The sequence below is a fragment of the Haemaphysalis longicornis genome, unplaced genomic scaffold (genome assembly GCF_048455015.1).
Source record: "Haemaphysalis longicornis isolate Haplotype H1 unplaced genomic scaffold, Haemaphysalis longicornis Haplotype H1 scaffold_12, whole genome shotgun sequence".
NCBI lineage: Eukaryota > Metazoa > Arthropoda > Arachnida > Ixodida > Ixodidae > Haemaphysalis > Haemaphysalis longicornis.
The window spans coordinates 90,967,427-90,979,311 of NW_027526225.1; the positions used below are offsets into that span (position 1 = coordinate 90,967,427).

At 50.3% G+C, this 11,885-nt stretch overlaps 1 protein-coding gene across 5 annotated transcripts in view; it reads right to left on the reverse strand.

Annotated features, from left to right (window-relative positions):
- Positions 1–9,581: 9,581 nt before the first annotated feature.
- Pi3k21b (phosphatidylinositol 3-kinase regulatory subunit alpha) overlaps positions 9,582–11,885 on the reverse strand; it is a 42,225-nt gene continuing 39,921 nt past the window's right edge. For 4 of the 5 annotated variants that reach the window (XM_077693771.1, XM_077693769.1, XM_077693770.1 and 1 more), the window contains one exon: positions 9,582–10,101. In XM_077693771.1, coding sequence (XP_077549897.1) covers positions 9,747–10,101 — 355 coding nt within the window. In that variant the 3' untranslated portion in view covers positions 9,582–9,746. The remainder of the gene's footprint in view (positions 10,102–11,885) is intronic. The other variant, XM_077693768.1, reaches the window with a different exon arrangement.

Consider the following 11,885-nt stretch of genomic DNA (forward strand, 5'->3'; position numbering starts at 1 on the left):
TCGCCACAGAACTATCTCACACACACTTGTCATCTGAGGCTGCATTAAGAAACGCTATACCTCTTTATCAGCAATTGCCACTGAAGGCTCACTGATGCATTACAGGACGCTACCCTTTGGCGCCCGTCTCTGGAGGCTGAGCCGCGTCGCCGTCGTAACCGCGAGTGAACGATGCCAAGACCGAATAGTGAACGAAACCAAAGGAGGAGAGTGTCGCGAAATTTTGAGGGGAGGGCGGTTCGCCGTGGCGGCGCGAGCTCTCCCCGAAAAAAAAAAAAAAAAAAAAAAAAACGGTGGGGCGGTGTTGGGGGTAGTATATGCTGTGCCCGCACGAGACGCTCGTCTGCGCGACGCTGGCGAAATCGTGACGGTGGTGTGCGTTCCTACGACGCGGGTCGCGGTCCCTTCCCGAGACGCACTTCACGCCACCGACGCAGAGGCTCATGATCGCTGCCGTCGAGAAAACCCACGAGTGAGTGCTGCCTCAGCGCACTGCTGCTGCACCCAAATATCGCATTAGGGAGTATCGCAATCGCCGATTTTTCTTCTCCTTTCTTCATCTTGATCTCCTGCTTTCTCCTCCTATCTTGATCTGTACATTGTCTCTCCTGATTGTCTAGCGTGTTTTCACCGGTTTTTCTCTGAACGTCATGAACAGGCCCAGACTTCCACTTTACTATAAAAAATAACGCAAACAAATCGACTGTGCGCAACGCTTCAATCCTAGTTGCAGATGATCCTTTAGCATACTGAGAGCCCGAAATGGCGTCTTTTGGCTCGACTCGTCGATGAGTCGTCTGCTGATGTCGATTACAGCACGACTCAACCTCGACGTCGGTCTCGCTGCACCCACTTGTTGCAGAAACACCGTCCATGCTGATGCGACACTGCGTTCACAGAAGACTGCAGGCGAGATTTCTCGCGCACGTGGTTTTATTTATGTTATGTTTTGCCCTAACGTACGCACTATATGGAACGCGTTGCACGCAATTAGAATTGAGCGCGCACTGTGTGTTTCTGTGTTTCCTTGCGTTTTACTTTTTTCTGATGCACGCTGTGAAAGGAGTCGCAGTCAATGGGAATTGAGCGCACGCCAAATGTTTCTTCGTGTTTTATTTTTCTTCTGACGCACGCTGTGAAACACGTCGCGTTCAATCGGAGTTCAGCGCACCCCGAGTGCTTCTTTGTGTTTATAATTTCCTGATGCACGCGCTGCTGTAGGACACGTCGAATGTGCTGTGTGAATGCCCTTTGCGGACGCCACCCGGGTGCGCCTTTTGTTGACGAATCCAATTAGCTCAACGTGAATAATACAAAGAACTGTCAATTGGTGGGTGAATAATGCGAAGAACTGTCAGGTGGGTCATCAGGGTAACGAATGGCTAGTGAAGGACTAGCCTTGGCGTGGGGGAAGAACCCAATATGGCGGGATGAGACGAAAACTTGTGGGAAATGAGTGGAGTGGATTCGAACAGCGCAGGGTAGGTCAGGTGCGGTCAGAAGTCTGGAAATGCCTTCATCTTGCAGTAGACATAAACATTGGCTGAGTCATTATGATGGCAGCAGCCAAATACGTAATATCACGCGAGCGTCGCGCGGCTTGGGTGTCAGCGTCACATGGAGCAGAAAAGCCGAAATGGAGGAAATGGAAAGCGGAGGCGCGCGATGAAATTTTACAGCGCCAAGCGGTCGTCTGCGCGCCCAGTAAACAGTCTCGGATATTGAACGCAGATAGTATAGTCACTATAAGTAGCTGCAGTAGCCGTTAAAGAGCATGCTTCGCATTGTAATTAATACTGAAGTTGGCTTCCCCGCCGTAAGACTCGTAGTGCTGTGGTGCATCCTTTACAGGCAAGTCTGTGATATGAGGCCAGCAATGCAGCGATAGCCAGCCAGATAGCCAGGTCATCCAAATCGCAATTAATGAGCAAAGAATGCGACTGGCTAAAATTAACCGAACGGTAGGGACGGGGTTAGAAAAGGGTCAGCTCGGGGCAGGAGAGCAGAAAAGGGGTTGTCTGCGAGAACAGATGCTGCACGACCATCCTTGCAACCGACAAATGCGACGAGGGTGCGTCAGATCTCTTCCGCTTCCATTTTCGTCTTTTTGTCTTTTCAATCGGGTTTCGGCCGGATTCGTTCAGTCGATGTACCAGGGCCAGCGGTGCTTGAGCGGCCCTAGAGAGAGCCCGAGAGCTGATCTCGTTTGAAAACGGCACATGGCCTGAGTGCTACTTTTTCCGCCGGTGCAAAAATCGTCTCGGAAGCATATATCAGTCCCAGGATGGCGTCTTCAGCACAGGCTGCTTGGATGTGGCGTACGCTCACCTGGTTCCCAAGTTGTGCGATGGGGCCGTGTCTGCAGATTTTTCAAGATCTGGCGGCCGGAAAGAGATGCACGTGAGGTGTGGGCGCTGTGCTCGTGTGCGCTACCTTATGCCAACGCGATGTCACGCGAATGAGCGAGGACCACGCCGTTATCGTTCCATAATTATGCGCTCCAGAAAGGTTCCTGGTAAATCTGCGTAGGTATACCGCTTGCCCTTCGGCGCACTCCCAGCTCCGATTTCTGGCCAACAACAGATCTAGACCGCGGACCGTCGTAGAGGGGTTGGCATGTCGCGACTCCGCCCGGAACGCGTGGATGCGGCACCCCTGGCGGCCGTGTCACTGCTGCTACACTGACGTTGGCATGGACGTTGCATCCAGCAGGGAAGCTATAGGTGGCATTCACTGAAAAGTTTAGCGGGCGATTTCTTCGCTTGGCAACACTGAAAACCGCCATGACCGTGGCACTGCCTGCGCATGCGCTTTGCGCCCGCATCTCGCAGAAGAAAAAAAAAAAAACACCAGCGTGCATCGTCCGCCGCGTTTCAACCCGATTCTCGGCGGTGTTGTCAGCAGATATATTATTAATCGCACTCACATTATGTGCATGGCGCTTTACTTGCCCTCGAAGACGAATTCGCATCCGTCGTATCGGCCGTGGAGTCAACAGACATGAATTATAGGAGCGACATTTTGCAGTGATTCTAGGAAAGAATAGAGAAAAAGAAAAGATTAGAAAGGCGAGGAAAGAGTAGAGAAGTGTAGTTCCACTGTGGTTGATCCCGTCGCACGCAACACGCCTCGAACACTGCTGGCTGGCGCAATGCTGCGTCCGGGAGACGAGAAGCCTCGAAAGGAACGGTGAAGCGCGTGGAGGCGAGCGAGCTTGCTGTGACGAGGAGCGAAGTCTCCGGCGGTTCCAACCACTTTGGAGCTCGCTGGAATGGATGTGTGGCCGACAGACGGATACTGGGGAGCTCCGGGAACTGGCACTCAACGGCCCACAAAAGCAGAGCGAAAGCCGAGCGACATCCAAATCCTGGGCGTCGGCCCGCGTAGACAACGGGCCGCCGAACGAAGTCCCTCCGAGAGTGCCCGATGGCGAAAACAATGCTACGATACGCGCGCTGGCTTCGTAATCGAATACGCGCGGCGGAATCACGCGAGAGCGGAGGGCGCAATCCGCCGCGGAGGGGAACACTTGTGGAACGTCGCTTATAGCGAAAGGAATAAACCCATGTTTCTTCACAAGGTAATGCTTTTGATCTTGGTTGAACGGCCTGATGCGTGTGCCACCACCGAGCGGCCACCATATCATGCATGATGGTGGCCGCTCTTCCCTTTGCCCTACCGTTTCCAAGGCGGCACGCATGGTTTTCGGCATGCGCGCCACGCCAGTGAACAGAACTATAATTCGCTGATATCCCACTCGGTAAGACGTTCTTGTTCTTGCCGAATCCACGCCCGTTTGGCCGAGATCGGGCCATTCGAATCCTAGCTCCTCTAGCCTTCTCGGGCCACGTGACTCGTCTCGCACCCGGCGAAGAGGAACGGCGCGTTCGCCGTGAATGAACGCCGCGTTCGCCGACCGGGCCTTCTCCTGTGAGCGTTGCTTGTGACCGAACGGCTTTGAGACGTGGTCGGCAATGCAGCTACACTGAAGGTCAACCAAGCGAAACGAAGACTCAACCATACTAAGCCAAGCCGCACTTTTTTTTTTTTTATTGCGCGCTGTTCCGGCACGGTCGAAGCAGTTTGGATCTGGAGGGGTGCATAAATGCACCGCCCCGTGTAACGACGATTTAATGACGACGATGGTTGAACGCTACGGAAAGCCACAGAATGCCCGTATTAGTAAAGCCCTAGAGAACACCATCGCCGTGCAGTAAACCATCCCGTAAGGAACAGGTGCTCGCTTCGGGGTTGGTTCGAAATTTGGTGTTGGGACTTGATTTTGGAAAGCATCGTGTTCCCCTATCATTGTCGTTTTGACAAAGGGGTATTTGATTTAAAGAAAAAAAAACCTTGCTTCTCCTTGTTTGTTGGTATACGTACGCCTCCGGAAACTGCTAGCCCGTCGGCAAAGTGCACTAACGTCATCCTCCAGCGATCCGTGCCGTAGTTTTCTCGTTGTTAAAGGGACACTAAAGGCTGAATGAAATGTTGTTTTAACTGAAAGATTATACGTTTCGTAGCACTCGCGGCTTTTGTTCGACGAGCAACGATGCGTTATTTCCCGAGAAATTCGCAAAGAAAGCTGGCATTTTTCTCTCTCCTGCTTCCCTTTCATTTTTTTTTGTGACGTAGACTAGTGTCACTAAAAAAAAAACCTTATTTAGTGACACTAACGTAGACATAGCGTCACAAAATAGGAGCGAGGTACCGGTGCTGTTCGGAAACAGTAGCTTTCACGTCACCCAGACATGGCCGACCACCAAGAACGTTTCTTTGACGGAGGAGGCTGGCTTTCACTTTTATTAAATGCAGAGCATTTCAGTAACTCACGATGTCACCCGCGTTGACGTCCGTAGGCGTCCGTAGTCGTAGTCCGCACCCCTCCCCCTACACTATATAAAAAAAAATACTATCCGGCGCCTGGTTTTGATCCCTCGACCCTGCGGGCGGAACGCAATGTACATGGTGCTCTACCCACTGCGCCACAAAGCCGACACAGAACGGGAGGCTACGAACGCGCCTTGTATCCTTGACTCATTCAAATTACTGCTGACGAGCGCTCTCTCGTCAGCAGTTGCCACAAGTGCAACAACATTAACGTAACGCAAACTACTTAACGTCGTGCGCCCCCGGAAATGCTCTGCATTTGATCGTGCCCCTCGCGAGGGGGATATTTCACTGCGTCGCCATGCGAACAGTTTGCCATTATAGTTTCCGCCCGCTCCGGTCGGGGTCGCCACTGGTCAAACTACAGCAGGGGAGCTGCGCGTGCATTCGTTGATCGGCGTGCGTTCCGGCGTGGTGGTTTGATTTTGTGGGTGTGTCGTGTGTTGTAATTCGGCTACTTGCCGCTGCAGCTTCTTTTACCCAACCGGACAAACCGCTTCCGCTCACTGACTAGCCAGAGTCATTATTAAGAATTAACAGTGACTCTGGCTAGTAAGTAAGCGGAAGCGCTTCAGCCGGTTGGGTAACATCTACTAAAACTGCTCCCATCTCCGTCATTATGCGACACTAATTATACCTTTGCCTCAATCATTATGGCAGTGCACACTCGTACAAAAACACAATTTTTATTTGTCGCCGACCGAATGCAAAAATGCTTTTCACCGCTCCGGCCGTCGTGCCTGCCTAAACTGGACACCGAGACTTCCTGCTGGCCACGAACGAAGCAGCGACAAGCGCCATTTCAAATATTGCCTGGACGCACGCCCGAGGTTGCGTGTCGTCCATGCTCCCAATAGAGTGCTTGGATGTTCCTCCAGGCGCTTTACAGGGTGCGGCAGGCCTGCTGCACAGCTTCTTTGGCGCTCACGATGATGGCGAGGATGGACTCAAACTTGCGGCTGCAGCTGAAAAAAAATATCATTCGCCTGAAGAAGATGCGGCAAAAATCTATTGAGGGCTGTTTCTCCGCGTAGTGAGCCGCTAGATCGTATGCTGTCGAATAATCGTAGATGAACCGCCTGGTGTGAATAAAGTAACAACTCTTTGCCGTTTGTCGCTTGTTTTTCTTGTTTTTGTGGGATGCTGTGAGTTTCGGTGGCGAGTAAATACTCTCTTGCATGTAAATTGTCGGTATTGGCTATACCAACTATGACTATAACTAATTAATGGTTATATCGAAGCAATTACGACTCCCCCTTCAACTTCGTTAAAATGAGGTGCTACTTTATAATAAGGGGGGCTTCCAGCCCCCCAGGAAAATGAAGACGTTCCGCCCATGCTCATGCCGCCCTAGTAAATACAATGCTACAATCACCATCACATACTTTGATTCGCATCTTCAGCCCTGCCGCCACCCAGTGAGTCGCGTTGTGGGTGGCGGTTATGTCACTAGGCCTCATATGAATACATAAGGGGTAAGGACTCTGGTGAAAATAGCCAAGTGGTTTGCAACTGGTTTCTATTGGTCCCAGTTGGTTTCAACTGGGACCAGTTGCCTTCCAAGTGGGACCACTTGCCCTCCCAAGTGGGACCAATCGCCTCCAAGTGAGACCAATAACCTCTCAACTGGGACCAATAACCACCCAACTGGGACCAATCGCCTCCCTTCTGGGACCAGTTGCCTTCAACTGGGACCAGCTGCAGCCCAACTGGGACTACTTGGTCTCAACAGCAAACCAGTTGCCTCCCAATTGGTCCCAGTTTGGAAGCAATCTTGATTGTTGTTGGTACTAAGCGTAGTGTATTGAGTGACTAAATATTACACTATATATCATAAAGTATGCAAAAACATCTCATAATTAAAGTTGCTTGCGATTGCGCCAGGAACCCTAAAAAATCTCAGCGCAATTGCAATTAAAACTTAGGCGACAAACGCCTCAGGCTAGAAAGAAGCAAATCTTCATTCTCGTTGTAAAGCCCAGTCATAAGCTCAAGATATCGCGGAAAAAAGATGTACGTTCGAGGCCATTAAGTTCAACTGTTTATTTTAGACCTTATTTCAAGTTATTAGTTGCAACGACAACCCTGAGTAGAGGGGCGAGTACGAGCGGTACGGGTGAACCAAAATAGATCTAGCAAATATATAGGAGGTCCCTCCTATATTTTATTTATTTAGAGGAAGGTACCAAAATTGTGTTTGCCCACCAACCATGCATCACAGCTTCCTCCTCGGGTAAGGTGATGAGCAAGCTCAATGATGGGCTCCCTTGTCTGTACACTTGGCCGACAGTGCACAAATCAGAATTGCACCTATTCTTGCGACATGAATCCCTCAAGCAGACTCCTACTGATCCACACATGAGCCAGGTCCCTTCGTAAGTACTTCACAAAGCTGTGGGTTTTAGAGCAAAGGAGCATTTATACCTGCTTAAAGGGCCGTGAAGATAGTGCAAGTGTGGTTCATTCGCAAGACCGCCTCGTTAGAATCATACCGACACCACTTTTAACGCAATCGTCATTCAAATAAGTGCATAATTAGAAAAAAAGAGAATGGCCAAGCGACCCACTAGCTCATTTCCCGCACTCGAACTTATGACGTATCATGGGCAGCTGTGCTATCGGCTGAGGTCAGCAAAAGCAAACACAGGTTAGGCAGGGCTTATAACCTTGCAGAGCGGGCCATTTGCACGATTCAATGCATGTTCTTTTTATAGCAGTAAGAATGGTGAAGTAAACAATGGAAGTTACAAACACATGTGGAAACGTAGAAGCACCAGTGCATACTGTGCGTACTATGCTCGTTATAGCTGCACAGCAGTCAGGCGCTTTGAGGTTGTCTCGCCCAACACCGGCCGATTGGATTTGGCATAAGCGACAGTCTTACGTGACCCTATTTGCCAAGTATACCCAATGTTTCACGGAACGATTACTTTGTGCAGTGGCAAAAACAAGCCAGGTGCAAATCCGGTCATAAACAAAGCGAATGTGAACAGCGGTATTGTGGCACCATCTAAAGGACTGATGGTAAACGAAGCAATGAAAGACGCTTCGTCTTCGGCTGCAGCCCTAGTCAATATACTTAACATTCATTTCAAATACCTGCCCTGGATATGTAATCGCTGACATCACAAAACACGATTTAGTGGGAGAATTGAAGTTTGGCTTAAATTGTGTAATTTATCAGTGAATGAAGCATAGTTTGCTGCCGGACAGGCACTGGGGACACAATAAAACACCTAATCTTTCAAATAAGACAAACCTGTGTCTTGTTTGAAAGACAAAGGTCTGCTGTTGTTGCTACAATCCATGCTCATTACAGCGGATCCGGCAACAACGGACCATTTATGTTGGTTTGTTTGGTCCCCATACATTTCAAGTGGAATCCACACTGCTCATAACAGACCTGGCTATGGCAGACTATCGGCCACAACAGGCTAAATTTCCAGCAAAAATTGTTTTGACTGAATGATAATAGCGGACTTTTGTGTTACTGGCACCTGATATGCTTTTGCTGTTTGCTGTGGCAAGGAAACTACTATGTCTGGCAACATTGTTGGCATAGGGTTCATTTGCGCAGCCAAGCCAAGACAGTGCTTGTGGCCCCCCTTTTGTTTTCTTTTTGTGCTACCAGTGGCATTGTAGTGGATTTAACTGCCGGATAAACTAAGCATAATCAACGCCACCAAATAAGGTGAAAAACAGACCGGCATTGCCGGAAGTATGGGCCTGTCTAAGCAGACGGTCCATTCGACTGTCAAGAACAAGGCCACTGCTGAAAGAAGCAACTCCAGTGAGATTGAAGGCAGCGCTTCAGAATATGCCAAGTGGTGCACCCGGAGGTCAGGTCTGCCCTCGTCAGTTTTTTGCATAATAAAGAACTCAGGTTCAGTGAGCTTTGGCATATCTTACACCCACGCATGCACCGGTTCCGTTCAAAGAAGGAGGTATGAAATGGATGAAGCAGGGGACAGTTCCCATACATTGTGTGCAGTCTGCCGCTGGTTGTGCGGAGTCCAACTGGTCTAACATTCGATTTCACAGCTGTCCTTCGTCAGATTATTTCGCATCAGCTGTTTTACTGACCAGACTAAGATCATTAAAAATGCGGAAGGTGCCTTCGGGAACGTCAGGCAGCAACCCAAATTGTTTCACGAATGGTTTCGGGTAAGCCAGCTTCGTCCTGGAGGGTATGAAAAGTGCGTGGCTAATTCTGCTGGCCATGAATGATTTTTACAACTGGTTAGTAATTGCTCCTAGTTACACTGTTGCTTTATTTGCTCAGCTTAGCATGCATCTCTACGCACTCAACCGCATGTGCTAGGCCTTTTCCCGGGTGCCAGTGCTAAGCTTCTAAAACAGTATCGGGCGATTCTTTTCCCCCCTTTGAACGCTGTTCCCACTTCATGCTCATATGCAACCCCCCCCCCCCCCTTTCAGATACAGCGGACATTTTTTTCCTGATAAAGAGGGTCTGTCAACAGCAACAGGCATAGACTGTACAGTGAAGCTTGAACCCTTTCCTTCCAAGGCACGTGTTCGGGAAGTGCTTTGGCTCTAATGTTTACATGTGGCAAGTTGTTTGCTGCCATGACAGTAACACACCTGCATATAAAGGCTTAACTACGGCAGGCTTAGGCACAGAGCATTCTGCGCCGTCCCCTATTGTCGGAAAGAAAAACGTCAGGCGAGAAAAACGGAAACATGATTCTTTATTTATTAAAAAAAAAAACGTAAAAATAGACGGAGGCCTGTGTTGGCGCGCGCGTGACTAGTGGATGATAAAAAGCGGTTTCCTAGGGCACTATGTACACTGTACAACGGGGGTGGAGGTTCCCGGCGTCTGGCGACTGGAGCCATCAGCTGGGTGGTCCGAACACCGGGTGTGCCATGGTGGTCTTGAGCAGCGGGTTGTGCTCCTCGAGCGAGTTGTGCGCGTAGTGCTGGACGAGGCTGCGCAGCGTCGGGTGCGTGGTGAGGGGCTCGATGAAGCCGTAGCCCCGCTCGGTGCGCAGTATCAGGCAGTGGTTGACCTTGCCCTCGGCCACGATGGAGAGGGCGAACTGGCCCGCGTTCTTGCTGGGCCGGACCAGGAAGGTGCCGTCGCAGCGGCCCTCCAGCAGCCGCATGGCCTGGCTCCGGTCGCAGTCCGCCACAAACCAGCTGCTCTCGGGAAGCTCTTCCGCCGTCCCCGCTCCACCACCGCCTCGCCTGCTGCAAGAGTAAGGGGGAACCAATGGTCAGCTATGCACCACACACTAACTTGGTTCCGCTAACAGCAGCATCCCCTTTCCATCCCGTCATACTCCTACCCCTTGGACAGCCCCTCTCTCGAGGACAAGCTCCTATTGGCCGGTAGAGCAGAGGCCGCGTCCATGGAACTCGGATTCTCCTCTGCCCACCCCCTCTCCTCTTCTAAAGGCCAATAAATTGCGTTCCACCACCACCATCCACCCATTACTACGAGGCCATTTGAGGGCTAGAACAAACGCCACCATCACACGGCCACTCTGGCAGCTGCGGAGATCACGACATGCTTTCCTGCTGCTAAGACCGTGGAGCAACTGGCTCAAGTAGTGAGACTTGGCAGATCCGTTCTCTTCAAAGGTTTACAAATGCAGTCTACCAATTAAATGTTCCCTAACCCATGGGAAAAAGTGTCACTGAGAATGTCTCATGCCAAAAAAGTTTTGCTGATAACGTCATGTTACACTGAAGGCAAAGTTCATGCTCAATGAAACCTACGTACGGACATACAACTACAATTTTTTCTGCAGTTTCCACAAATGAAGCCTGTAGTAGAATTTACCAGAACTGATGCAGAAAGGTTACCCCTCTCACCCGTAATATGCTCTCACCGTAATTGTACAGCACACATCACAGGTCACTGCGAATGCAGACTAAAGTGCTTGCAAGGGCACAGCATCTTGCTTTCAGTCATGCCTTTTGGCCTTTTTTTCATTCCACTTATTAGCCAGTTGCCTGTGTCTTCCACCACTGTCGCATCACCGCTCCTGTTTATTGATGAGTCATCTTTCAGATGTACATACGCACAATGGCACTCCTTTTATCCGCCAAGTTTGAAGTGGGGACGTGGCCTTTGAAAACCAAGAAATCGCGAAAGAATCGACTTTTGGAAAGCCACACATTTGGGTTGCATATGCCGCAAACTACCTTTCCTGAAATTATCAGCTCCTAATTCACCGTAAAAACACCAATAAACAAATATATAATAAGCCACGGCGTCTCGCAAGCGTGAAAAAGGCCCCAACCTTGCACAACCACAGCTCCTGCGCCGTTTTCTCACAGTGCCGACATTTTGGAATTGTTTTGTTTGTAAACTATTGTGCTCCCCCCCGCCATTAGTGCTAGCGGCTGTGGCATGGTTTGCATGCGATTTGGGGGGGGAGCTTCGCAGGGCTTTTGAGTTTCCCGTGCCCTGTGTGCAGAGCTACGACTGGACCTTGTCCACGCTCCTCGAGCCTGCGAGGCACCGCGTGACTGTTTTTGGCTGGTACATGACAACGCACCCTTCTCTGATCTGCTGCTCTTTTTTTTGTTCCATTTCGCTGCTTACAATCTTATCGTTCGCTCGTCCAATCTTTCTAGTTTGTTTTTGGCCGTCTTAACGATCGCTCACGTACTTCAATAATTTCAAGCAGCCTACCAGATCGTTGCGTGGAATGAAGTTGAAGACGCTACATGCGTTCGGTGCGCGGAAGCGTTCCATAATTCAAGCTTGTCCACATGGCAAAGTGCACCGCTAACAACGAGTGCGCTGACACTTCCAGCAACGTATCTGCCACCCATATGTGGAAGACTACAATGCTTGGAGTACCCCTGGAGCGCACCAACTGCGGCCTCCAGCTCCGGTCTCATAAAAACCCCGCCAAGTGAGAACGTATCGGCCATGGTTCACTTGGCAACGAATTTCCTGACGCGCGAAGAGATCGAGGCAGCAAGCAGACAACGGGCTGCTGTCGGTATGCAGGCAGACT